The 27,613-nt window shown below is 36.0% G+C and overlaps 1 protein-coding gene across 1 annotated transcript in view; it reads right to left on the bottom strand.

Moving 5' to 3' along the window:
* Positions 1–27,613, bottom strand: part of CFAP47 (cilia and flagella associated protein 47) — a 371,213-nt gene that overhangs the window by 8,834 nt on the left and 334,766 nt on the right. Inside the window, exons 61-63 of the mRNA XM_076355671.1 lie at positions 13,546–13,717; positions 11,916–12,077; positions 2,292–2,460 (exon numbers count right to left, since the gene is read on the bottom strand). Of these exons, the coding sequence (XP_076211786.1) occupies positions 2,292–2,460; positions 11,916–12,077; positions 13,546–13,717 (503 nt within the window). The remainder of the gene's footprint in view (positions 1–2,291; positions 2,461–11,915; positions 12,078–13,545; positions 13,718–27,613) is intronic.

Below are 27,613 nucleotides of genomic sequence, written 5' to 3'. Positions count from 1 at the left end.
AGAAAGGATATGTACAAGAGAGGTTCTTCAGTGTTAGGTCCAACATCAATTGCATTTCACCACCTCCATTACTATTCCCCAAATAAGAGTGATTTAATCCTGTTTTTGCCATCTAACTAAATCTGTCTCCCTCAGGTCACTAACGAAAATTGTTTCAACTAACAGGAAAGGCAGAAATGAGTATCTGGTATTCTCAACATGTCTTCAAGTCTTATTTCAGGTCAACGTTGAGAGTGCAGCAGCAGAACTACACACAGTCGCAGATGCTCTGGCTTACGTTAGAACTACAGGAATGAAAGCGTGTGTGGAGAGGAAAGGGAGAAGTCCAGTGTACACAACAGGACTACCAATAAGAGCAAAGAGAACACAAGCCTCATCAAAACATTACTGAAACAACTTAAGACTTTGATTAGAGTAAGAATGTTAGAAATATCTCTAATATACTGTGATGGTGTAATATTGGTCCAAATCGCGCCTACAAGCATTAAGAGTCCTCAATGTATTTTTGAACATACAGGAATAGATAGGACAAGATGTGATCCAACACATATATGTAATATACTTGAAGGGGGCTTATAAAAAAGATGGCGGCAAACTCTTTAGCAGGGCCTGTTGTGACAGGACAAGGGGGAATGGCTTTAAACTAAAGGGGGGTAGATTTAGACTAGATATAAGGAAGAAATTTTTTACGCTGAGGGTGGTGAAACACTGGCACAGGTTGCCCAGAGAGGTGGTGGATGCCCCATCCCTGGAAACATTCCAGGTCAGGTTGGACGGGGCTCTGAGCAACCTGATCTAGTTGAAGATGTCCCTGCCCACGGCAGCGGGGTTGGACTAGGTGACCTTTAAAGGTCCCTTCAAACACAAACTGTTCTATGATTCTATGACTTCCTACACCCACACACAGTACGAAAGGTGGAGATGTAAAGAGCTGTCTGCCTAGATCATAACCAGAGACTGAGGTGCGAGTCCATGTAGGTTAAAAATCCAATTACTCAAAGCCCATCTGTACTGATAAATTCCTAAAAGGAAATTTTGGATTACTGACTGAGTTCTTAGAAAGCTAATAATCTTTGACCATTGTGTTTATCCCATTCCAGACAAATTCATGTTAAAGCTCTTTGATAGTGATGGAAGTCAAGCCAAAGACAGACATGGCTAGCACATTTACATGTGTCATGCCTAAAAACAGGAGTTCAGTTCCAGATCTACATTAGAAGTTTCTGAGCTCTGTAGATGTGTCATATAGCATTATGTAAATATAAAAGAACACAGAATAAATTCAGTCAATTATTTTCTTTTTCAAATGGAAGAGTGATAAGCATCACTGCTGTTTATGTAAAAAGACTAAACTAATCAAATGTCTAATGCGGTAAATGAAAACAAGTAGGAGGGATTAACGGGCCTTCTTGTTTTTCCAGGATTTGCATGTCTTATTCACTCTTGTACAGGTTGTCACTCAGAAAGATAAAACACCATAGTTATTTGCTATGCATCTTTTTATCAACTTTGTTTTGCCCATCTTATTTTTTAAATCAATATTGCTGTTTCACTTCTAATATAGTAGCCTGAAAACACTGCCAGCACACAGTGAATAGATTTAAAGTGCAAACCATGATTTGTAGAGAGTTTGGGGTGTTTGCTGCTACTGTATGTTTTCCACAGTTTCCTTTTAAAGAATGACTTAAAAATTAATTCCTGCAGTAATAAGAACATTTTTACTACTGAAGGAATAAATGTCTTCAAATGTCTCCTGACCTTCAGACTTACAGAAGCTACTTGGCTACAAATTCTTTTTGTTTATTTTGAAGCTTGTTTTAAAAAAGTTATTCCTGGCTTTGTGTTCTGAAATTCTGCCTTCTACAGTTTATTATCTACCTTCTAATGCCTTTGATCCTAGGAGGTATAATACAAATAAAATCAATAACCTAGGTCTCACATATTCAATTACTCATATATTCTCCACCAGTTCTTAACATGATTATTTTGATTCTCTGTGAAAAGTCATTTTGACATGTTGTCTATGGAGTTGGGGCAAACATATCAAGATAAGGATCTGTCTCTGGTGATGATGGCAAAGGGATAACACAGAAATTAAAATATAATACGTTTTTCCAGCTTGTCATCAGTTAGTTTTCAAAATTTAGTTTTATTCTTGTCCATAGTGAAGAGTAGTAGAACAATCACAGTGCATGCATTTGTGTGTTTCAATGCTGCTTTTTTGTACAGGATTTCTTTTTTTCCTTCCACTCCTGAAGGTATACTTGTGTATTGCATTCAGGAAGGCTTACCTGAACTACAAGTGTTGCTGTATGCTTCTTGCCGTACATCCTTGGCTTGAATCCCACCGTTATATGGGTTCCCACAGTGCCTGCTGGAAGAAGTTCTCCAGCTTGCGGCCGCACAAGGAACTCGGGATCGCTGCCCGCCAGGAAGTGCGCAGTGAATCGCTCTGGGTTCCTACAGAAAAGCACAGGATGCTATTGTGCCTTTTACGGTATCTTAATACAATTTATCTACAACCTAACATTTAGGCCACCATGTGGCATGACTCAGGAAACTTGGCAGCCTACGGAATGCATATAGAATATTAATAGCATTTCTACAGAATAAATATTCGGTAGTAATTATTTACATTATTTATAAATATTTATAATCTTTATACACAGGGACCTGCATACTGGTCTTCCATTTCAAACATACTTATATGCTATTATAAATATTATAATAACTACAGAATAATGATAGCATTTGCCACTAGAAAGAAATAAATCATCTGACCTGTAAAAAGATAATAATAGTGATAGAAAGAAATTCCATGCCAGAGTGAAAATCCACTTTTCCTATTAAAAGCCCCTCACTTTTCCAATCTCTAATCAAATAAAACTGACAAACCACCCATTTTATTAAGTTTTATGACCAGAACTGAATTTGCAATCTGGTGGAGTGTTACTAGATTGGGAGGGAGTTCTGAAAGCCTTGAAATGAACATATGGAAAATAATAGTTTTCTATCACTGTTTTCCACATTTTTATACCCCATAAACTAAACACTTCAAGATATTGCAATAATAATAATTAGGTTCCTCTATCGATATTATTGTATATCTCTCATCTCAAAGAATTTCTGTCACAGGTACTGCAGATCTTGCCTAATTGCTAGTTTCATGGAAGTACTGTTGCGCCCAAAGAAAATGTCTTATTCCTGGTAAAGACAGTGGCTGAGGACTACAAAACAATCTTAGGCCAATCCCCAAACTGAAGCCTGTCTATCACAGGTCCTCAGGGACTCCTTGCCATAAACTTTCTCAGCATGAAAAGAATATACATTTTTGTATTTTCCAGTCCGGTATTCTCCTTTTAGTCTTTATACGTATTGCTGAAGACATCACTATCTGGACAGAAAGAGAACAAAAGAAATTGAAACTAGAAATACAACGGCATGGTCAAAAAATAATCCACAACACCCTGCCACAGTACAGCAGGACAAGTATCATGCATGCTTAGAGGGAACACATTTTTAGTTGATAAAACTTGAATGAAAAACTAACAGCATCTCAAAGAAAAGCTGTTCAAATCTGTTTATTCATGGATTGTCACACCAGAAATAACACCACTTTTCAAAGAAAATACTCACAAAGAAGTGAAATTTAATATTTTATGACAATTCATCTCTCTACGGAAATGTCCCACATTTCCTGGGCAAGTGCTATTCAGTGGGTGGTATGCTGGGTCTATGTCATCTTGTTTAAAAATAGCTCTCCTTTGGAATAGGTTCTCACGAAACATTTTCTTAAATTCAAAATACCCTCATGAAAAAAAAGGTCACACTGTAAGTTTGTAGAAACAAATACTGCAAGTGCAGAAATCGGGAACCAAAAAGCTTCTGCCCCCTCAAAAGACTAACTGACATTTAGCAGTGCCATCAGACTTGGGTGCATTAGCAGAGTTACCCTAGCTCTTCCTTTAGGTGACAGCAAGGCAGGCAAAACTACTGAATGTCTGAAACTCCACTTCAAGTCTTGTGACATCAAACTTAGGCTGACCATCTCTTTTTGTGGTGTCCGAAGTTGTGCAGCTGAGTTTATACGCCTGGGCCGTAAGCACTAATCCTGCTACGGCCCGAGTTCCCGTCTATGTGCCATCTAAGCCTTGAGTTTTCACATCTGTATTTCCCACAGGGACTGCTCAGCCGTGAATGCCTAGAGCATACCTACTACACACAAAGGGCAGGCACGGGATGAAAAAGAAGTGATGCCTCTTAGACCGAGTAGCAGAGTAGAGCACTCATCAAAGTGTCTGAGATGAATATTCAAACCCTGGTTCTGGAAACAGAGACCTGAACATAGGTCTTCACTTCCAACATCATTGCTCTATAGATTGGATTTAGGAACATTTTAAGACAGCACTTGCTTTATCTCCCATGTTCAGTCTGTTTTCTGGTAAGTAGTTAGGGATGACGACTCCCTAATAAGCACTTTGTGTCTTTGTAAGACATAGAAGAGCGTGACTTAGACTACAGATGCAATGATGAAATGCTAAGGGAGATGGGACACACTGCATGCACGGAAGACACAAGAAAATAAGGACTTTATTCCTGCAGAAATTGCATCTTAGCAGGGTGTGATCAACAGTAGTCTTTTTCAGAGACCGTAAATGATTCCTCAAAACAGGTAGTCAGAAAACACACAGGAGAAAAAGCTGTAGTTTTAGTCCTGACAAGGGGACCAGACAGTTTAAAATGAAACCGTCACAAAACTGATCTATAATTGTGCACACAAGATATTTGCCAAGTCAGAGAAAAAATCTTATTGCATCAACCTTGTCGGATTTTAATTTTCATAAAGAAAAATGGAGAAAAAATAATAAAAAAGCTTTAAAGAAAATCTGCATGCTTCTTGACAGCATTGGCACAAGGTACTAGAGGTCAAGGTACTAGCAGCAGCTGTAATTTTTTTCTGTGTTCTATGTACATACACACATACATACTTACATGAACACATATAGTCACACCTAAAACCTCCCCTTTCCCTTTCCCTTTCCCTTCCCTTTTCCCTTTCCCTTTCCCTTTCCCTTTCCCTTTCCCTTTCCCTTTCCCTTTCCCCTTCCCTTCCCTTCCCTTCCCTTCCCTTCCCTTCCCTTCCCTTCCCTTCCCTTCCCTTCCCTTCCCTTCCCTTCCCTTCCCTTCCCTTCCCTTCCCTTCCCTTCCCTTCCCTTCCCTTCCCTTCCCTTCCCTTCCCTCCCCTCCCCTCCCCTCCCCTCCCCTCCCCTCCCCTCCCTTCCCCTCCCTTCTCCTTCCCAAAGCCTGGCAGTTTTAAACAGAAGAGTCAAGTCAGTTACTGGATGCAAAATGTTCCTCAAAGTGGGAGCTATGTCCAAATAAGGAAAACAGAAATTCTGGCAAATTAAATGTACAGCCATAATATGACAGGCCAGCAGGGATTCTGATGAAGATATGGCTAACAGTACAAGAATTAGCAATTAAAAACTTACTCACACACAATCAGAAACAGGAACTTTTCACAGTGCCTGTAGTGCTGATAAATCATGAATTTTTGGTTTAAAAATGTATCTAAAGATGGCCTCTCAAGGAAAAACAAGCAGTGTTTTCACTGATGTTCACATCTAGGAGACGATCTGGCATCCTGGCTAGCTCACTAGCTTAAGTAAATTGCTTGTCATTCTCATCTTCTATAGTACAGAGAAAGCCGGAGATAAAATTCCCGGGATAGCACCTGAATTTCAGACATTATTGTTTTCAGTGTCTGTATATTTAGTGTATAATTAAAAATTAATAATTATGTGGTTTAAAATGATTAAAAATTAATTCCTCTTTTTGATTACCGCTTCAGGTAAAACAGCTCTGGAGTCAATGTTTGGCTTGTCATTTCTCAGCCATGAAGGACAGTGATGAGGCAGTCTCTATTTTTTCAAGAAGACTTTTGTTTAACTCAAGGGTGGCAGATACTAACATGCTCGATAAAGTTTAATGATGCATAGAGCTTTGAAAACACATATGAACCAAGCACAAAAGAATTAGTAAATATAAGGGCGGAGGCCGTATAAACCAGAGAAAGCAAATGTGTCTTCCCATCTGCGTGTTCCGTAACTCCTGTCATAATGGTCTGATACTGCTATCAGACAATATGAACTCTGCCCTTACTCAAATAATGAACAAGAGTAAATATAAATTTGAATTTAAATAATAATGGGACAATGAAATCATGGTAACCAGGAAGAGTGGAAATTCAGCTAGTATTTAATGGACATATTTATAATTACTCCTTTAATCTTGTTCTTCAATAGCATTGTTCTTTAATAGCAGTCTGTGCAGTGTTCTCATGTTAGATAATTTTCAAATTAGTAAACTAAAAAAGAATAGCACCTTATGCCTTCAATTAAAGAAAACCTTAAAATTTATATTCTCATAGAGACCTCACTGCAAAACTTATAAAATACCCAGCAAATCTGAAAATACAAGCCTTTATTAAATTAAGGCTCAAAATAGCTTTAATGTTTAATCCTGTCTTCCTCAAACTAGTAAATTATTCCTGTAGAAATTTATTCCTTTACAAAACTCAGCATTTTGCAAACTATACATAAAAACAAAGCATAGTGCTTTTGGTCAAATGTGGGTTTTTTCAATAAAAGAATAACAAAATGTTTTAATCTGTAAAGTATATAACTGCTTAAGCAAATAAGGGATACAGTTTGAAAATGTTGCAATGTGCCTCCAAAAATAGTTAATCATAACTAAACTTACTTCTTGTAATTTGTAGTTAACATCTGTTGGATGACACAAGAAATTTCAGTTATTACGTAGCGATGTTCTTTAAACTTATTAACTGTATGCAGTTGTCAAATTCTATGAAATTATTAGTGATAGTTGGTATGATTTAGATAATTTCTTTTCAACAAAAAAAAAAGACAATAAAAATATTAGGAAATCCTCATTAATTATCAAAATTGTTTATGTTTCGTACTAAAACCAACTCTGGTTTAACTGACCACTCTAAATCCTGAACTCTGGACATCAGAAAAGGTTTAACTCCAGTTATCACTCTATAGCTTTGGAAAGACTGCTTCAGAATTAAAGGACTTTCAAAAAATATGAAGAAACACTGCCTGACAAATGACTGTCAGGGAATGCTTTACCAAATATAATCACTGATATTATTATAATAGATCACTTATAATTATCACTTATAGATCACATATTAATCACTTATATTATATAGTCACTCAACCAAATACATCACTTTTGTTGTGTACAAGTTGTAAAACCAAAGCAGGAGCTACGGTTTTTATCTTCACAAAATGTTAAGATTTCTGTCCCACTCCTGTTCTACCCAGGGGTACTATATTTGCAGATTGGTAAACTGACTTTTCCTGCTAAAAGTGGTCCAGGCGACATGGCTAGATACAGCTCCTGGCTAAATGTGTGACATGTCAGGTATTGAATTACTAGGAAGGATGATCATCACTTTTTGGAAGCTCTGCTGCTTATGTACCATTATCTGTACTTTCCACTAGTCTCCATTCAGACTCCAAAAAATGGAGCTCAGTCAACACTTGTTCTTTGCAGCTGCCACTATGTGGGAGATGCTAAGATAAAGTATGCTAATTACATCTTCAGAGTAATGGTAGAATTTTGCAGAACTGGTAACAAAGAGATTGGCATAGGAATCCGGGCCTGTAACATGCACAGCGACGTGTGAGAGAGGGTGAGGAGAAGGTGCGTGTGCTGAGAACTTAATGAATGCATGTTCTTGCAGCATACATAATTCTGGCTCTTGGTAATTCTAATGAAATACAGCAGTAATTACAGTAAAATAGAAATATTTCTCAAAGATGTAACTGTAAACATATTTTTGTTTTTCCCTTCACAATTAGGGAGGGTACAGAAAAAAAATGGGTTGCTCGCTATTCTTCAGACAGCATTCAAATTAATTTTGTGTGATCAGGGAATGTTTTTCGTTGAACATTTATTCTATGCACTAGGAAATGTGCATAGAAGAAATAAGGAAAATATCCACAGTGGTGTTCAAAATATGAAATGTAGGTTAAGATAACTAAGCCTGCACATGCAGTCATTTTAAAGCCTACTTTCATCTTTCATCTCCCCAGTCCCCCTGTTTTTGTTTTGTCTTTATTCTAGCTCTGTTTCCGTAATAGGGTGGAGCCTTGGATTTTGCAGATACCACTCTGTGGAGACCGTATTGATACCATCTTGTTTGCTTTTGTGATAGCAGGCGCAGACCAAGTATGTTTTTCTGAAGCATAGTTTGAGTCCGTCTGAGAGGTTTCCTCAATGTAACAAATATCCTGTTTGCGATAAACACAGGACTGGAATGAGAGGTTGGGATGGAAGGACGGACAAAATTTTACTGTATACGGGAAGCAATACGTGATTAAAACAATCACTAACAGGTACACGGAAAGCTAGAATTATGTTGGTGAAAGGAGGGCCTGTGTGTGAGAAATAAGCAGAACAAACAGGAGAGAATTATCCACCATCTCGACTAAACATTCAAAAGTAATGTAGCTCACAAAAAATTTTCAAGTGAACATAATGTTCATATGTATCTATCCACATGTTTCATGTTGGCTACTGAAGTATTTGCACTGGAAAAAAAATAAGGTAACATTCGGCTGTAGCTGGATGTGAGTATTTTAACGTGAAGAAATAAATACAACCACCAAAATACCTCTGTACTGGAATATATAGTAGTAAATATTCTCCAAAGAACAGTTCTGTATTAATACAATTGTTCTGATCCCAAAACACAATTGATTAAAAATACATTAAGAAATTATTTTCAGTAAAACAAATATAGAAAGGACTAGTTTTCTTAAGCAAAGCATCGCTTCAGGAATTTTTAGTCTCTGTTTCAATTACAGACATTAGCATAAAATAATAGACCAATAATTTGAGCTGGATATCAAACAAGTTTCTATAATTTTTATTTCCAGGGATAAGATTTTACCTATTCTTTTTGGTTAATACCACTGTCATTCTGTAAACCATTGGTATTCAATAATTCATTTGGTATTAAAACAAACACTAATGTTAACACAAACAGTAGAGGCTTGTAACAAAGTCAATTACCTCAGTGGAAATGTTGCCAATGATTTCAGCTGGTGTTGAATTAAATCTACATTTATGACAAAACCCAAAGAAGGTCATCTATGAATGTTAAAAAATGGCAGATTTTTCTTATTTAACAAGTGAAATCGGCTTATTTGACTCTAACCAATCTTGATGCCATTACAAGAAACCATTCAACTATGTCCCTTTTGAATTTGTAAAACTGAAAGTAAAATATTGGACTACTCATATATCACAACTGTCCTAGGTGCAGACAGGTTTTAAAAATATATTTGAGTTTTCTTCATACAATAAAATTGCTTGGCTGCGTTCTCAGTGTCTCTCATTATTTATTGAAGCAGATTTTGGGCTGTTTCTCACTGGGGGCATGTGTGTATGTCAATTTTAAATGTATTAAGAGAGAGAGTGCATTACATATTTGCATGGACCCTCAGAGCTTTCATTATTGCAATCATTGTGAGCAGCGTAGCATCTACCTCCCATTTGTAACTGTTCATCGTTCCTGAAGCAAGTACATCAAATGTAGTTATGGGTGAACTGGAAAATCATTAACTCAGTCTGAAATATTTTGTACACTTTGAGGATTTTGCTGGGGAGGGGAGGGGTGGAATTAAAGGGAGAAGCCCACATTTCAGTTGCAGTAGCTGTAAAGAAAAAGAAAGCTAAAACCATTGACCTCATAGCTTTGTAGTGGTCACCGAAGGTGCTCTGTGGATCACTGAAGATCCTCATTCAACTTGGTATATATAAAGAGAATCCTAATCTGCCCTTAGTAAGATACTGAGCCTTTTTTGGGGGCTGTGGTTCTCCAATATTTTATGTTGCATCACTATGCAGCCTGCTAGCCCAAAAAGATGTACAGGTCTTCTCAGTGATGCTGTGCAACCACTCTGTCCTGCAAGTAGCAGAGGGAGAAAAAGACACAGAGTCCCTTTCTAGCAGGTTACTCAGAAATACATCTCTGTTTCTCTCCCAGTTACTCTCAAAGTAGCAGTGCCATAAGGTACTATCCAGCATAAGAAAGGAAGACAGAAAGTGTCTATATGCAGGATGAAAAAAACCCCACCTCTCTTTAAGTACCAGAACTGATTCTCTACGGGATTGTGCTGCTAACTGTTTACCTAAGAAAAACTCCAAAGGGCTGATCCTTTTTTTTTCAGGGAAGGCCTATAGGATGACACTCCATATCCCAGTTGAAACTTTTAATCTGTATTTTAATATTTCATGGTTTTATTTTTAATCTAATTTATTGGAGTTATTCAAGCATTAAATTACATCTGTAATATATGGGTTTCTTGTGTAATTGCTGTTAAACTGCAGATCCTGTATGCTAAATGTTGGTTGGCTGACTATTCTATTCCTACAACAAAACCTCCACCACCAAAAGCTCCTAAGCAAATCAGAGGTAAGATAAAGCAATATAAAACTTACAGAGCAATTGTTGGCACTATTTACAACACAGCGCTTATTCAGTACATGCAAGCATTACATTTTGTATTTGAAATGTATGGGGGGAAACCTTGTTATGTAAAATAAAGTTGGAATTTGTTTAAGTGAAAAAGGGAATCTGTCTTCCATCATGGCTCCTTCTTTATATAACTATAATGATTCCAGTTTTATAATACCTTTCTGGAGAACATTAGGTCTCTTCACTACTATCAAACACCTACCAGGAGATTACAGTATTGCCAGAGCAATTGCTTCACTTTTGTTCCTGAAACAGCCCATTCTATTGAAGCTGTTAACTTGAACACTGTGATAGGAGCCTTTTGCAGAGTCCTCAGTAATTATCATCACTGACAGCCATCTAAAAGCTGGAACAACTGTCCATCTTAGATGCATAGCTTTTGGAAATAAGCTCTTAAAAAAAATCAGTTGAAACCAAGGACACTTCCTGCTGGGGATGCTACAAAAGCATGTATCTATAATGAAAGTTAACTATCAAGCAGTGTATCTGGCACACTTTCTAGATATACAGTAAAAAAAGTCAATTTTAAAGAAGAAAGGAAATCTAAAAACTTCCATAAGCTAATTAGATTGTAAGCATCATAATTCTTTCAGGTTCACTATTCACTATTTAAAACTTATCTATCAGTACCACACAATTTATTCCTTCACTTTCTGCTGTAGACAAATGACACTATGGGTTTGCTGTAACATTAAGAAACTCTGAGAAAACAATGAAAAGTATGTAGAAAATATATTAACAGAGATTTCTGCAGGACTTTAAAAAGAAGAGTAACAAAATACTGAAGAATGACACAATTATTTCATCTAGTGAAAGGGCAGAGTAAAGATGAATTCATAACATGCTTATGTAATAAAACAGGAATACTTAAAAAAAAGGCACATTTAAAATTTTTTAAAGGACAATGCAAAGGACTGTTTTTAACTTGGTGTAAGTATAAAGTACTTTGAAAAACAATCTATTAGTAAAAACATTAAGGTTTTAATAGTGAGCCTTTAATATCACAACACACCTTCCTTAGCATTATATTACACATTTTAACACACAAAAGCATTTTAGGGCAAAACTTTAAAGTCATAACATAAACATTCGGATCTATTCCACAAATTTTCTCTTGAGGGGCTACAGCCTAAATGTAGAATGCTTCTGTCTTCTACAGTACAGCTTCAAAATCACATTTGTTACCTATACAATGCAGCACTTGAAATTAATGATGTATTACTGAAATAGCTGCAGCCCAGTTACGTTTCTGTTGCCCAAATCTATCCTATCCGATGTGCTTGAGTGTGAGTTCTAGCCTCAGAAAGCTGCAAAAATACTTTATCGTAAGTAGTTTTACCTTGTCTGGCTTGTAAGCTTAAAGCCAACTATAGATTCCTTATTCAGGCCGACTGCTTCAATGTTGATGACATCATCCACTTCTGGCTCCGTAGCAATGAACAGCATTGGAAACTTCCAAACACCTCCTGTAGTGCACTGTACTACGAGAGTTGCTTTGTTCCTTAAAATTTCAGATAAAAACATTCAATACATAAAACAACATTCTAGAACATAAACTGAGTAAATTGATGTCCAAAATAAGCCTCGAGTGTGTAGAACTATACTACAGTAAAATGAAAATACAGATGGCTTTCAATTGGAATACATCCTTAATTTTATGTGGCATAGTACATATCAGTTGCACTGAGACTGGAATGTAGACTAAGTAGCACTTGATATTTACAGCAAAGTACAAGAAAGGACATAATGTGAAAGCAAAATGATGGGCACAGCCATGAGATTTGATTCTTCTTCTGCTTACTCTCTGTTGAGTTAGATTTGTTTAACTGAATTTGTTTTACTCATTATTCTTTATTTACTGTGGTGTTAGAGGAGAATTTGGTACAGAACATGTTAGCAGTTCATATTAGAATCAAATAGATCTAACGAAGGTCTATGTACTTTAGAAAAATTCCAGACTCCGATGTCTTCAGACCATCTAAGAAGAGAGTTGGTGTTGTAGATTCTGAAGATAAAGAGATTAATTAACTGCAGTCATTGAGTCCTCTACATGAAGCCTGATAGGTCTCAAGTACACAAAGATAAAAAACCAAACCAAACCAAAAAAATAATAAAAAAGGACAGAGTAGAAATAAAAAGCATTTCTAAATTAACCTCCCCTCTGACACAATGACACTGCAGGAGGTGGGTGGATAGTCTTTCCTAAAGGTTTGCTCTCCGTTTATTTCAGTTCCCTCCTGCATCCTAAAAATACCCTCTTTGCATGCAACCCATGATACTCAGCAGTGACTGCTCCCTAATCTTCCTGGTAATGTTGAGCCTCTGAATTTACCGTGTGCCTGCATCTTACTGAAGCTTCTTTCCTCCCCATACGTATTTGACCACTTCAAAAGGAAGGCACAACTTCCCTCTCTCTCCAAAAAGATCTCCCTTTCACAGTTTCTTTTTAAAGAGGTGGGATGTACTAATGTAAAGCAAATCCATCATTTTTCATGTCGCAGCTATAAAAGAGGATAATATTTTCCTGTGAACTGTTGTTACTGGGGCACTAGAGACTAATTTCAAATTCAACCATCCCAACCAGCCAAAGAATATGCACACATTCTCGTCTAGGAAAAGTTTTTCAAGACTGACAAACCACCTTGTCTGTATGCTTTCCGCGAATTTTGAGAAAAACTAATTTTCATTGGAAGTCTTTCAATACTCCAATGTTTAGAAGTAAACTGACGCACACACAGACTAAGGCAGTAACTCAACAGAACCATCTAGCAGGCATTAAAAATAAACACTGTCAATTTTAATACCAAAGAGATCATACTAAGAAGTAGCAAGTGAGAAAAACTAAAATAATATATCTCAGAGGTGAAAACAAAATGAGGAAAACAATGCAGGGAGGTGCTTACATCGCTAAGAGTGACCAGACAGGATTTTATTGCATGTTCTGTAGGTAGTAAGGAACAGCAGCTTACCTCATTGGTTTGTTAGGTGCAAATACGATATTAAAGATCAGTGTTACGATTCCAGACTCTGTATCCCGTTCTCTTTGAATCAGATGCATACCAACCAAAGCTCCAAGCTGAGATTTAGTTTCATTTGATTGATATTGTAATTCATACAGAAATTCCACTGTTGTAGAGAAACCTAAATGATACAAGAGAAAGATCAGTCTCTGTGCACTCTAACCTCACACAGTTGGCTGGCTAGTAGTTACAATTCTTTCATTTGTTACTAAAAATGACAAATAAGTAAAACTACTAATGATCCAAAACTTGAGTGATTTGCTCCTGACTGCATAGCACAATATTCCAATTTCATATGACAGGCTATATAGTTTCCGGCAAAACGGGAGCTGGAGAACATACTTAGGAAAAGTGAACAGTAATAGAAATATTGTTCTGGCTACCACTTCTGCATTACGGTGAGATATTTCTAGTTCATCAGTCAAATGAAAATTGCAAGAATGTAATACTATTTTTGAGTAATGCCATTGGGACAATCTCAAAAAAAAAAAAAAGTCATTAAGGACATCAGTGCTATTGATGGCTGTAAACCTGAGAAACACTCTACAGAAAAATAGTGAAGATGTCACTAGCAGCCTCTTCCCTTATTCCCTGTAGCAGCTATGAAAAGGCCAAGTAGTAATAACGTAAGAATAAACAGCTGAGCTTCTTGAATAAAATGTCTTCTCCAGCTGTAATAAAGAAAACTGCGATATTCAGTATACAATAGTAATTTCTGCACAGAAGGGAACGTTTCTATGAGGAAAAGAATCTCAAGCTGCTAAGCTATTTAAAAATTTTACACGTTTTATGGATGAAAAGTCTTTTAACACAACCACTAAATCCTACAGGAGATTTCATTTTTCTATGACCACATACCTCAGGGCACATTTTGGATTTGCACAGCTTAGTACAGTGTGTTGGGCAGAACTCCTATGTATGCGTCCCTGTATATGCTGGCTATAGGGTGCCAGTCAGCTGCAGAGTTAATTCCCAAGTCCTTCCAACCTGGAATTCTAAAATACAGCCTACATGTTTATTTTTATATCAAGTCCAAGAAACAACACACTGTGAGATACTGGAACAAAACCTTACTTCGTTTTTGCCAATCTGTAACGCTACCCAGTGTCAGTGAGTATGGAGATGCCTTCCTATGCTTGCAGTCCTTTCCCCTTTTCTGAAATGCACAGATTCCTTCTTTCCACTTCATTCAACTTTTGTTGCCAATGTTTTTGTAACACACAGATTAACCCTAAGAAATGTAGCAGCTTATACTGAAACATTTCTGACTCTTTAAAGTGGATCCTTCACACAGACATCTGTACAATTTACGATAGATCAAAGAGTTAACACAGACGTAAGCAAAATATTGTTACCAACATACAGGATTATCAGCCATATTAGATACACACTGAGTACCAATATAGAGGATTTCCATGTATTAATCCATCTATTATAAATGTACTTTATTACAATAAATGTACTTTGTTATCACGAAATTAAACATTTTTCCTACAGTTTATAAAATTCCTGGGATCATCCTACATTGTTCCATGCTTTGTTGTTTCTCTATTTGAAAAATATAAAGTTTATGCCATGCTTTCAGATTCCAACACAGCCCAAGGCTTGTAGTAGTCACCCTAGACAAATGCCAAAACATGAAGATTCAGCCATAAAAATTCACTTCTTATGGGAGAGAAAAGATGACATCATTTAGAGCATTCCACAGTGAGAAAATCGCAACTGTTGAGCAGATGTTTCTTTCAGCAGTTATATCACACAATGCTACTCAGGAAAAGCTTATTTTATAGTTCAGATGCTAGGAAGAAAACGTTGTGAATTGCATGCTGCTTTTAGTATCCAAAGACGTTTGGGCTTGGTTTGACATACGTATATAGCAACTTTTAGTCAGAAGCAATTAAGTATTTGTATTTTTTCTGCCTCAGGCTGTTTTGTAACCTGTTCTATGCTCATACTAAGCATTTAGTTAAAATATTTTAATATTTACAACACCTAAGGAAAACTGATGCATTTATAAGTGCCAGCATTTGAAAGCTTCATTATGCTGGTGCCTTAGCTTGTTTTGATCCACACTGCCGATCTAGCTCAGGACTGTTCAATAAAGAAAAATGTAATTAGATTTTTATCACAGCTGCCCTGAAGACTACTATATTATCATACTATGGGAAGCCTCTGTGAATATGTTAATATTTGATTCTAGACAATTCCATAATACACATGCTGCCTAAACAAACTGGCAGAAGCTAGAGGCAAAAAAATGTTGTGAATCATTTCTAGAAATTTGTCCACATTGTCAAATGTTCAGAGTTCTCTTGACTCTTAGAATTTCCAGTTTCAATTAAAATGGTGAAATAAATAAAACATTGGAGAAAGAATTAACATTTTCTTTAAAGTAATGCCAAATACAATATAGCATACGATCCAAATATGCCTTGACTCTTTAGCCCAGTTCTTTGTATGTTTTCATTCGCTAGTTTTCTTTTTAAAAATCACCAGTTTAATACAGGTAAAATTCTTATTTTATCTAATGCAAATTGTAAAATCGACATGCAGATATAAAGTATACCCCAATTAATTCACCTCTGTTCTGTAAATAGAGAGCAGCAGGGAGAGTTTTAACCACATCTGACTCAACATAGAGGTATTTATCAATCCAAACACTGGGAAGATATAAGCATACTATTTATATACAGCTTGTTACATCTAGGGAATAGAAATTCCAATTATAAAAAATATTACTTCCTCATACTTCCTGAAGAATATTACGCATTAAGAAAAGGGGTAAGAATATGTTTTTGAGGTAATTATTCCAAAACAATTTTTTTAAAGCATTAAACATTTCTTGTTTTGAAAGGCAATTAATCTCAGTCTTTAAGTGTTTTCCTTTGTGTAAATAATGACTTCCAAGAGGTAGTATGCATTTAGGCAACATTTGTGTATGCAGAATTACTGAAGCAGCTATGTTTAAAAACCAATAAGGTTTTTTTAGCTATACAGTTCTATGACTTGGCTGTCATTTATTTTCAAGTGCTAGTAAGGATACTTCTGAAAAAGCACTAGAATTAAAGTGTTGAGGATTTGTTTGGGTTTTTTTAAATAGCCTCTAAGAAGATGAAAGGAAATAGACCACTGTTTTTTTATTTATTTTCTGGCTCATAAGAATGATAGTGTGGAAATTCCAAGGATTTTACACTCTAAGCATATAAATTGGGCAAATGTGAATTTCTGTGACTGTTAGGATTTACTGTAGAACTAATTAATACATGTCATACATCTAAAAATTAAAAGACGAGTCTAACAGTTTCACAAAATAAGAACCTCAGGAATTTAAATGACTTTTTAGTAGAAAAGAACGTGTACTCAGGCTTCAAAAGAGTTAATTACAAAGACATTGATGGGCCTAATGTCTATAGAAGGTACTGTGAAAGGCACACTGGATATATCTGACCTGGAATAGAGTTTCACACTGTCATTAGAGAAGCCTTTGTACCTCCATCCTGGTTTTGAAAAGGGAATCAGTGTTTGACTTCACTGAAGACCAGCTCATTATACAATGTGTTTTCTGATGATAAAAGTCTAATGGACACTGGCTCGTGAGGCCGCAGTCTCTTATGGATACCTAAAGGAGATAGTGCTTAACCTGCAGTGGACTTGGTGACATAAAAACAGCAAGGGGAGGGAACTTCCTAAGGGACCCTCCTTACTTTCACACTGTCTCCCATTTCCAACGAGACAGGCGGAAACTAAAGCTGTGATGGAGAGATGTTCAGACTGCAAAAATGCTTGTCATAACAGAGGCTTTTCCTTGGATAGATGCAATAAGACAGAGATGCAAGTGAATTCACTCAGTTGGCCTTCCTCACCTCCCATTCAGCAGGCTGCAATCTTACTTGCAGTTATTTAATAAAGGAGGTCAGCACAATCACAGAATACAAACACAGAATGAAAGCCCAGCCATTCATAAACTTGCAGCTTCATCTTTTTCGAAAGCTAGATAAATTATTTTATTTGGTGCTGAATGTAAACATATTGCACTCTCTCGCTGATTTTTTTTCCGCTGGTTCTGCTAATTCAAGGCTAAGTATCCATTGTGGCCCTGTCACCGAACGAAGATTTCTTCCCCTCTTGATCTAATAGTCTCCAAGCTGGTAAAATAGAAACTACAGGACCAGACCTTAACTATTCACGTCTACCAGACAGCTGGCGTCTAATGTTGACCTTCCAAACCTTGTGAAACATCGTTCTTCATAACCCCATTCAGCTCTCATCTGACACTTGTCCTTTTCCTGCTTTTCCACTGTCTTCCAGGAGTCTTCACACACACTGCTAGAACTCAGTAGGCAGTGGGGAATGAACATGAAGTATGCAGTTATGCCTTAGCAGCAAAAGCAGCAGCAGACAGAATACATTACCGTACAGTAGATTAAATCGTTCTAATACAGGTTTCAAGTAAATATTCAAGCGAATAACAAAAGTGAATGATAAGAGTAATAAAGGAAAAAAAATAAAAGGAAGCCTGGTGGTCAAGAACATCCTAACATTTAAGTAGACAGTATCACCCGGGCAGTAAGAAATGAATCTCATATGGGAAGTAAATATCTGTTTCTCACTGTAAAATGTTGTAACTCCAGGATAATAGCAGCAGAATAAACAAATTGCACAAGAACCCAAAAAGACCTGGTTGGAGTTGAATATGCCTTGCGCTATATTTCTTCATACAGGCACAGTGCTGTATGTAGAGCATTATAAATATCAGCAAAGATAACATCATACACTTCATTAAATGCCAGATACCAAATTACCTTAAATAGACAGAAATAAATGGATAATAAAGTGGTCTCCTTCTGTTGATAATATACTCATTGATCCTCAATGCAAATCAAGGATATCCTCAGTGTAGTTCTGCGTATAAATCTTTATATCTCTTCCCTGCAAATTTATTTCTCTTTCCATATCCAATTAAAGCTTTTCATCCATATCTTCAAGGCTCTGCAAAATTCCACCTTAGCCTCATCTTTTTTTTTACCTTGCATCCCACTGCCTATTCCCCTAGCAACCAACTTCAACATTTCTTTTCTAAATTTTCTCTTACATTTGATTTTTCCGTTTGCTAATTTTTTTCTCTTTCAAAACACTTCTTTAAAACAGATTTCTACTGCTAAAGCAGATTTCTACTGTAAAGAAAGCAGTAGAAAGCACTTTCCCCCTTTTTTTTGGAGAATGTCTTTCTTCAGAACACTGCATCATTTAGTGAATAAAATGGAAGTTTGTGAATCCATGTATATGAAATACACGGCGTGCATCTAGCATCTGCTGTTCTGCATACATTTCTGCATTCTTCCTTGCAGCTAGTTTCCATATATTCTCTCTCTCTCTGAATCCTTTTTGGACTATTTCCCTTTTTATTATGTCTATCCATACACCCCTCTTAACACTCTTTATTTTGATATTACTTGGTATAGTAACTTGAAACAAAAAACCCAGGAAAAGCAAAAGGATTCTCATTGGCCCAAAGGATCTCTCACATTATCCTGCTTTGATCTGGCATTCTACTTAAGATTTGTACACAACCTATAAATTAATGCTTTAAAGGAACGGATTAAAATGTGTTTTTTCAAAAACACTGTACTCCTTTTTCAACATTCTCCTTTTTTATTCAGCATTGTCTTAATTTATCTAGCAATTCTAGCAAATAAAGATCACATCTGTACCTGGGCACAGGCAATGTCAAACCAGCTTCTTCATGAACATATGTTATGATGTAGTCTTAATTCACACAGACATTTTTTTCCATGGTATCCCGACTCATTTGCCTCACTTTGAATGTTGCCCCCTGAAATCAGTAGCAACTCAAGATGCCTTTTAACCTAACCATTCAATTTGTATTGGCCCACACAAATGCTAAATTGAAAACAATATTATTTACCATTTCACAGGTTTTTCCACTGCGCTCACCGTGATGATGTCTATGCACTTCAATGCTTAAAGTAGTTACATTAATGACTAAAAGAAATTATGCTTGTCATTTGGAAGACCAATTTCCAATGCAAGCAAATTTCTTCGGATTCCTTTGGAGGGGCAGTGTGTTTACCGATAGGCCACCAGATAACCTGCAGATCATGAAGCAATAGCAAGGTGGTTGTTTCCAGTCTTTTTGTATGTCAGCATGATGGCTATTCTTTCCTCCCTCCCAGACACACTCTCACCCTCAGAAGTATCCTAGTTTTTAGCTTTCGTTTTTATTGTTTGGTGGTTTACTGGAAATACATAACTCGCAGGGCATGTTTTTTTGTTTTGGCATTTTTTTGACAATGCATCAATGACTGTAATTACCAATTTCCTATAGGTGGTTAGGAGGATACCAGTGAATTTGCTGTAATTCCTTTATCACACTCTTGCGTTCAAAGAATTTTCTAGCTTTTTGGTTTTTGTTGTATACACTTAGTCACTTTCTCTCTCTTTTCAAAATTCAGTTTAACCACTTGCTTTAGAAATCTTTCTTACTCCTTGTCTTCCAACACTGTCAACATATACTGTGTCAAGTATACTTCTCTGAGACAGAAAACACCCTTTTCCGTATTTTGGAACATAACATTTCCAGTCATGGAACTTCATCACTTGCCAGCTAAAATATTATCTTACCGCTGTATAAATGTGATCTTCTAAATGAGAAGAACAAATAGATTTAGCCTATCACTAGGTATTTCAGTTCCTTCACAGTTTCTCATTAGGGTTACATGCAAAATACAAATTTCATCTCTCCTACTGAATAAGAGTAATTACGCATTTAGAAATTCAGGCTCCTTCAGAGTTACTTACAAAATTCTTCGTGTTCAGGTATACAATCTTAAAATATTGTGGATCTAAGCATCACTTTGTAAGTCAGCTGTTGTCTTTACAACGTATGGTGGTTTTCCTGAACTAATGTCAATACAATAAACAAGTTTAAAATAAAATATGTGTTTTCTGACTACTTTTAACTTCCATCTTGTAACTTGGGTGTAAAATTAGAACCGTTTTGCTTTTATAAAAATAGATTTTTCTGATCAGCCTTGATCAGTCTGAAACAATTTTGAGCGAGAAGGAACAGCTTGTCTGATTGCAGCTAAAAATCCGAATGTATTAAACTGCTCTGAGATGCAGTTCTTGCTCAACAAGGCCAGTTTCAGTTTTTCAACGATTCATAAATCGCTGCTGTTTAAAATATTCCTACATCCAGTACCATTTACTTGCCCTTTGAAATTCTGTAGAGCTGACACAAACCAATCCAAGACTTCTTAATCCAAAAACTCCGAAACTCACAGTGCTTGAAATAACATAGCACATATGTAGCAAAGAGGTTCTGGTTGATTTTAAAGGCACTTTTACTTCTATCGAGTCTGCCAGCTACAGAATGCAGTACTTCCAGAAGCCGAAAAGGCCTTACAATCTGATCTGTTGAGCTATTCCTCGCTTGCAATTACAATGTAAGTTTGTTTTAGAAGATTAATAATAGCGTGTTTTAAAATGTTTTAACTTAATTAGCAGGTATTTCAGACAGAGACATTACTTTACTTAATAACAATGGAGTATCTTCTTTTAACCTAACAGTCCAGACTGATCAGAATCTGGTTGCCTGTTGAACACAATGAAAACTTCATCTTTCTTGTGTGGGATGTCAGTAAGAGAGATGTGGCATGGGAATGTGTGTATTGTAAGGTTTTGGGTGTTGTTTTTTGAGGACATGTGAGAAGGACATACGCTAGCTGTTGTGATTTGCAATATATCCGTTGATTCATGGTCATCGTATGAAACAGGGACCTAGGGACCAGAAATTGTTTCTGTACTGGTTTTTTATTTTGATAGCTGCATTTGTTAGAAGTTTGGATGACAAACATGTCAACCTAGCTTATGCTATTTCCCAGTACCTTAATCTACATCACTAGGCAAATAAGCATGTGTGACTATAGAATAAAGAACTTCAGCCTGAAGATTTTCCCATACAAAACCAGATTTTGTGTTTTGAAAACACAGCCCCACATACTCAAAGCTCCCACTCAGTAGCTCTGCAAATTAAAAAAGCACACTATGTGACAAACATAAACACAGGTAAAAGGGGTAATATAAACTTGCAATCTCAGATGGAGTGATTCTCTGTATTTCTTTCTAACTTGTAAGGGGATATGGAAAAAAAAATTTCCTAGCAAGTATTCCTCACCTGTTCATATAAAAGTATTCTTCTTATAAATAAGATAGAAAGAATCTATGTCTTCTATCACATCAAAATAACTTAAATTGTTTATAAGTTTCCTGATATGATTTCAATTCTAATATCTGTGCTATGATACAACCTTTGATTTGATGATCACATTAATTTTCGTTGAAAATCAACAAAAATGTAAATTTATGCACATGGAACTCTACTGATGCAGATAAACTGTTTCTGGTACTGTCACTAACATCTGTAAGCATGTCTTAGATAGTTTTACACTATACTATGGTCTATTACAAAAGGATGCATTTTTTATCTTTTCACTTTTTTAATATACAAAACAGACTTAGCCACAGAGACTAGAACACAGGACCTAACCACTAGGGTCACATTCATTTGCTTCCTTTTTCTTATCCAATGAATTGCATTCAGTTATACATAAGGTGGAACACCTATAACACAGAGAAGTGTAAATTCCTCTACTATGACAGCTGTAATCTCACGGGAGGTATCCGCTTGTGTTATTTTTTGGATACAAATCAAGTTTCAGAACTAATAAAAAGTTTGTGTAGTAAATTTCTGAGGTTTCACTCTGTCTTCCTCAGTTGGCTTGAAGAAAGAGTAATGGTTCAAGGTTACAATTTCATTCAATGTTCTGTGGTGATTCTATGTAACTTCTAGTTACTTGTCGTATAATTTTAATTTCTAGCTATATCTTCAAAGCTTCAGATCAACTTATTCTTAAACTGTCAAAACTACAGGCCCGATGAACTTATTTACAAAAACATAAAGATGTACACATTCTCCATAACAGGTGGGGAAGTTTTGTTTTTTCCTTTTTGCTTCATCTTCATATTGGAAACATACAATGTGGGAGAGAAGGAGACCTAGAGTGGATAATTTCATTTTCTCTAACAACAACAATATTTGAACAGTGCAGCTTCAGAGACAGACGAAAACAAAGACAAATCATTTTAGCACAAAAATGACAATAGGATGTAATAACCTGGAAATAGAAAAGCATTTGGGGTAAACTTGTTATATGTGTGCATGTGTTTGTTACTACAGTGACTGTCAGATACACTGTCTGAGGCAAATTTAGGTGGATAAGCTCTCTGCTTGCTTTTTCAAGATGAAAAGCATGCAAACACAGCTGAGAGACAGGGAGAGCACTGGTCCACTGTTGTTCTGGAAAACCTACAAAGTTCGCATCTTAAGGGCTTTGATTAGCTATGCTTTGTTGATGGCCTATAATTAATGAGAAAATAATGCAAAAAACCTAGTGCAAATTAATGCAGATGGTTCATTGTGAGGTGCTACAATGCTGCAGAAGCACAACTAAGATCCTGGAGAGTTGTGCTGACTATGGTTTTGACTTACAGAAGCCTTCCCAGAATATCTTTACAAAACAAGGGTGTAGTGGTGCTGTTTCTATGGAAGTAATACTTCCTTATCACCCAACCAAAGAAATTACAGGAAATTCTCTGAACAAGAAATGGGAGAAATGCAACTTTGGGTTGCCAATCACAATCATACAACAATTGAAGTAATTCATAGACTCTTGCAGCAAGTTATATTGCCTAGGTTTTCCTTAGCCACTACCGCAAAAGACATTTTTAAGAGATATCTATTTGTGTGTTCTTGTTTCAGAGATATGTTATGTTGGGCTAGCCAATCAGTTCTTCTGGACTTCTCATTTTTCCTGGAGGTACATCATACCAAAAAGTAACACCAGGAAGACTGAATCATTTCTGGTTTTGTATTAGTTATTTTTTTTGCACATTTGTGAAGCTGAGTAAATAACTTCAGATTAGTTTATAATTGATCTGGTTCCCTGTAAGTGTTGAACATTTTAACTGAGCATGATTTTGCATAGGTGTTAGAAAATAATTCTAATTTACACAATGATGAGTCTCATTCTTAAGGCTTGCAGATTTCAACATTTTATAAAATGGCAAAGAAACAGAAATGAGTGACTGTTCTGTGAACAGAAACAGAAGCAGTTATAAACTATGTTTGCTCACAATTCACAAGCTCTTTTTTCAGTATTTGTCATTATTGTTCTAGTTATATTAAGAAATGGGAGTAGGGGGGGTTACTTGTGAGAGAAAAAATTATGCTAAATTGTTTCTTTTTTTAATGGACCAAGTGGTAACCTTGTATATCAACATCAGGTAAATAAAGTCCTATTTGAAGTTCTTCATTAAAATGCTTGTGCATATTGCAGTTCAATAAAGAAAATAAACAATGCATCAAATGTCTCCCATGGTTCACTCAAAAATAAAGAAACAAACAGCCAGATGTTAACAAAAATTATGTAGCTGACAAAATAATCCATCTAGGCTTTCATTTCTACTCTGTTGCCCTATTCTATGACTTCTACTAGTTCCCTGTTTTCCAGCAGGAGTTGGCACCTTTAACAACAAGGTAATAATCCATAACAGAGTGACCCAATTGGGGGTTCACCCCCTTGTCAACACTTTCATGTTGCCATTGCTCACAGCTTTCACCAACTGTTAATCCAAAACAAACGCTTTGTTGTTCTTTCTTCTACTTCTTGCAGAGTAAAAAAATCACTTAACAATCTCATTTATATAGCTGTAATTCTCTCATCCTCAAATACCATTTCAAAAATAATGCCACAATTATTCTGACAATAGAGCGATGGCTTAAGTAAGATATAGGGCCATCTTCATCATTATGATCCGCTTCATGTTGCTTTCAATATTAACCTGCTACACTTTATCGGCAATTAAATTAAAATCTCTGGATGAGAGATAAGTCTATAAGAAAATTTTGTCTCCACCTATACTGGCATTTTTCTTTCTTATGCTGATAAGATTTCTTTGGTCATACCCAATTTTATTGAACTCATTTCTTAAAAGTGAGCTTCCCGATCCAGATCCGTCACATCAAATTGTCATGTGGTGGAATCCATACCACTGGCTAACGTAACATCTTGCTGGGGGCAGGAACAGCTTTTAAGATGTGTTTGGACATGTTGTTCTTCTTCCCCTGTTTCAAAGAGCTGCTTTAATGAAATTAAAGAAAATAGAGGCTTTCTGTATATTCTGATGAGTGTCAGGAATTTTTGAATGTTGGATAATTGCTATACAATTGTATAGAATATATATATATTTGCTGTTTTTGTAAATGGTGAAACAAAGGGTACAGATACACTTTGTATAATGTATGCCCATGTACAATAATGTATGCCAATGTACATTATGGATTAGCGTATCTGGAAAATGTTATTTAACCACTAGGTGCAGCTGAACTGTCCATCTGTTTAGTCAGAAGTCAGCACAGCTGTGAAACTTGCACATAACATAAAAAACCCTCATACCTGTGCTACCCTACAGAACCTGGACAGCACTATTCCCCTCAAAAGGTAACTGTCATGAAACTTTCCCAGAAATAAGAACTCAGGAGCAAGGTACTAAGACCAGCCTTCAGGCTGTGAGAAGAGCTATGAATTAATCAAGACTAGGGAAGTTAATTATAAACACTCAGCCCTTATAATTGGTTTATGTGATAAACTGAAGCAATAGAAAAGCATAGGTTACAAAGGATCATTATAAACACAGAGACAAAAGAGGACTGATTCATGTATTTCCTCAACCAGAAGATAACTCTGGCTGTGTACTCGACATGCTCTCAACACAGTCAAGTTTGGTTGCTTAGGAATTTGTGAATTTCAGTCAAATATCGATAACTGACAATTTGTGAATGTTTGAAGTTTCTCTTAGAAGATCAGGGAAAATTAAACATGTTTATTTCCCATTGAATATTTAAAGTAAACTAAAAAAGCTGTTTTATTAGAATAAAAAATAACAATCTTCACACTTGTTTGGATGAATCTTGGGTCTTAAATTTCGTTTACTGAAAAAAATTTCTTTAGAGCCGTATGTAAGAAAACAGATGAAAAGTACATATAGGGTAAAAATACGCATTTAATACAACTGAAAATTATTTTTAAAAAGGACAATATCATAATTGCTATGTCTAAAACATTAAGCTTTAATTATCTGATCTCTGGAACTTTGTTGATTTCTGAAAAAAAACCTATGTCATTTTAGCTAGACAGTATTTAGATTGTCCCCTCTTTCTTAAGAAATTATAATAATCTTCTGTTTCAAATGATATCTTCTGGATTGGATGAAACTGAATTCTTTTAACATAAAAGACATGCTTGAAGATTTTTCACTTCCCAAGAATTTATACTTGTCCAAATAATTTAAATAGCGAAGCATTTAAACAGTAGTAGCTGTTTAAATCTGATCTGCCACTAATTATCATCATTTATCTTTGGATATAAAAACTGCTTACTACACATCACACATACACTCTGATGAATCACTCTTTCAGAATAGAAAAAATTAAAAACAGCTTGCCAGGCTGTTATCTTAGAGGTTTATGCTTTTATTTACGTTATTACTGGTAGACTGCAGAAAGCTGAGATAGTACCATTAAATTTGATTCCTAACAGGCTTCAAATTCATCTAGCAATAATGACATTATAATGTCATTGAAAACCATGAAAAGCACCAGAGTTATAAATGATCTTCCTACCTATGGTGTAAAGCATTTCATTACCAGACTTCTTGCTTGAAAAGATGCAATGTCCCAAATCAATGTCTTGCAGTATGTGCAGAAACCAGTGTTAATAAATATGAAATGAAATATTATTCCTATGAATAAAACAAGCACTACACATCATGAATCTGCAAGTCTTTCAAAATGCTGCCTCAACTTGCTCAATGCATGTTCTTCTTGTCAATTCAGATGCCACCGTGTTGGAGGGAAATAGCCCAGGTATGTTTAAGGTAGCCTACTCATATGTGACAAGTCAAGAAAGAGCTAAGCCTGCTACTCTATAGTAAAAAAAAAAGGTAACATATTTTGATACACAGCTGTTCTCACAAGGCTGAGAGAAGTTATATAATAGTATTTACAGCCCTCCAAAAAGGCAAGAATGTAGGTTGAGAACTTCACATCTTTTCATTTTACTAGATTGATCACTATCACTTCGTAATATGGGAATGTAAGATAATAATATGCCCAGACAATAAGTTATCTTTGTCACCGCAATATGAGCAAATATAAAGTTTAACTAAGTAATTATAAATATTAACTAATCAGTAAGTATATGCTGCGCAAGCTCTTGTTAACAGTTCAACTTCAGATGCCCTCCTGTTTCAAAAGCATTCAAAAATAAAATCTGTTTAAAGATCTGGAGAGTGATTGCCAATATGAGACTACATTGGTCAGTGTGCAGGGCGGGGGCATATTTGCATGAAAATCATCCTTATAGGAAGGATGTAATGCATCTTGATTTACATTTTACAGCTTTTCAGTTTTTCACAGTTCTTTGGCAGGAAGGTTTCTGTAACACGGTATTTCTGCAAAGCCTCTACTGGACCAGATTCTAAATGGCATATATGAGACACAAAAGCCAAGTCTGCCTGCCTCTCAAACTGATTGCCTGATAGACTGCAATCATAGCAACTTCTGTAGACTCATCTTTTACCACCATACAATGCACTACACTCTTGACAAAGTTGGAGCATGGGTGAAATCCCTTCCCCTCATTTACAGCTATGGTAAACACACATTAGGATGTTTCATCTCATGTGTCATAATTTTTAAATAACATTTTTCTTAAAAAGTAGGATGACTTTGAACCCAAAAAGAAATGTAGGTTAAGTCTCAAAGGTGCAATAATTGATGAAGGTAAAATGTAACGATGCATAATTTGTTGTAGTGAGTATGACTGTTAACACACATCTATTAACAGAAATACCGGGCATACAGCAGTAACAAGCA

Source organism: Aptenodytes patagonicus, chromosome 1, assembly GCF_965638725.1.
Source record: "Aptenodytes patagonicus chromosome 1, bAptPat1.pri.cur, whole genome shotgun sequence".
Classification (NCBI taxonomy): Eukaryota; Metazoa; Chordata; class Aves; order Sphenisciformes; family Spheniscidae; genus Aptenodytes; species Aptenodytes patagonicus.
This window is presented reverse-complemented; position numbering and strand designations above follow the sequence as displayed.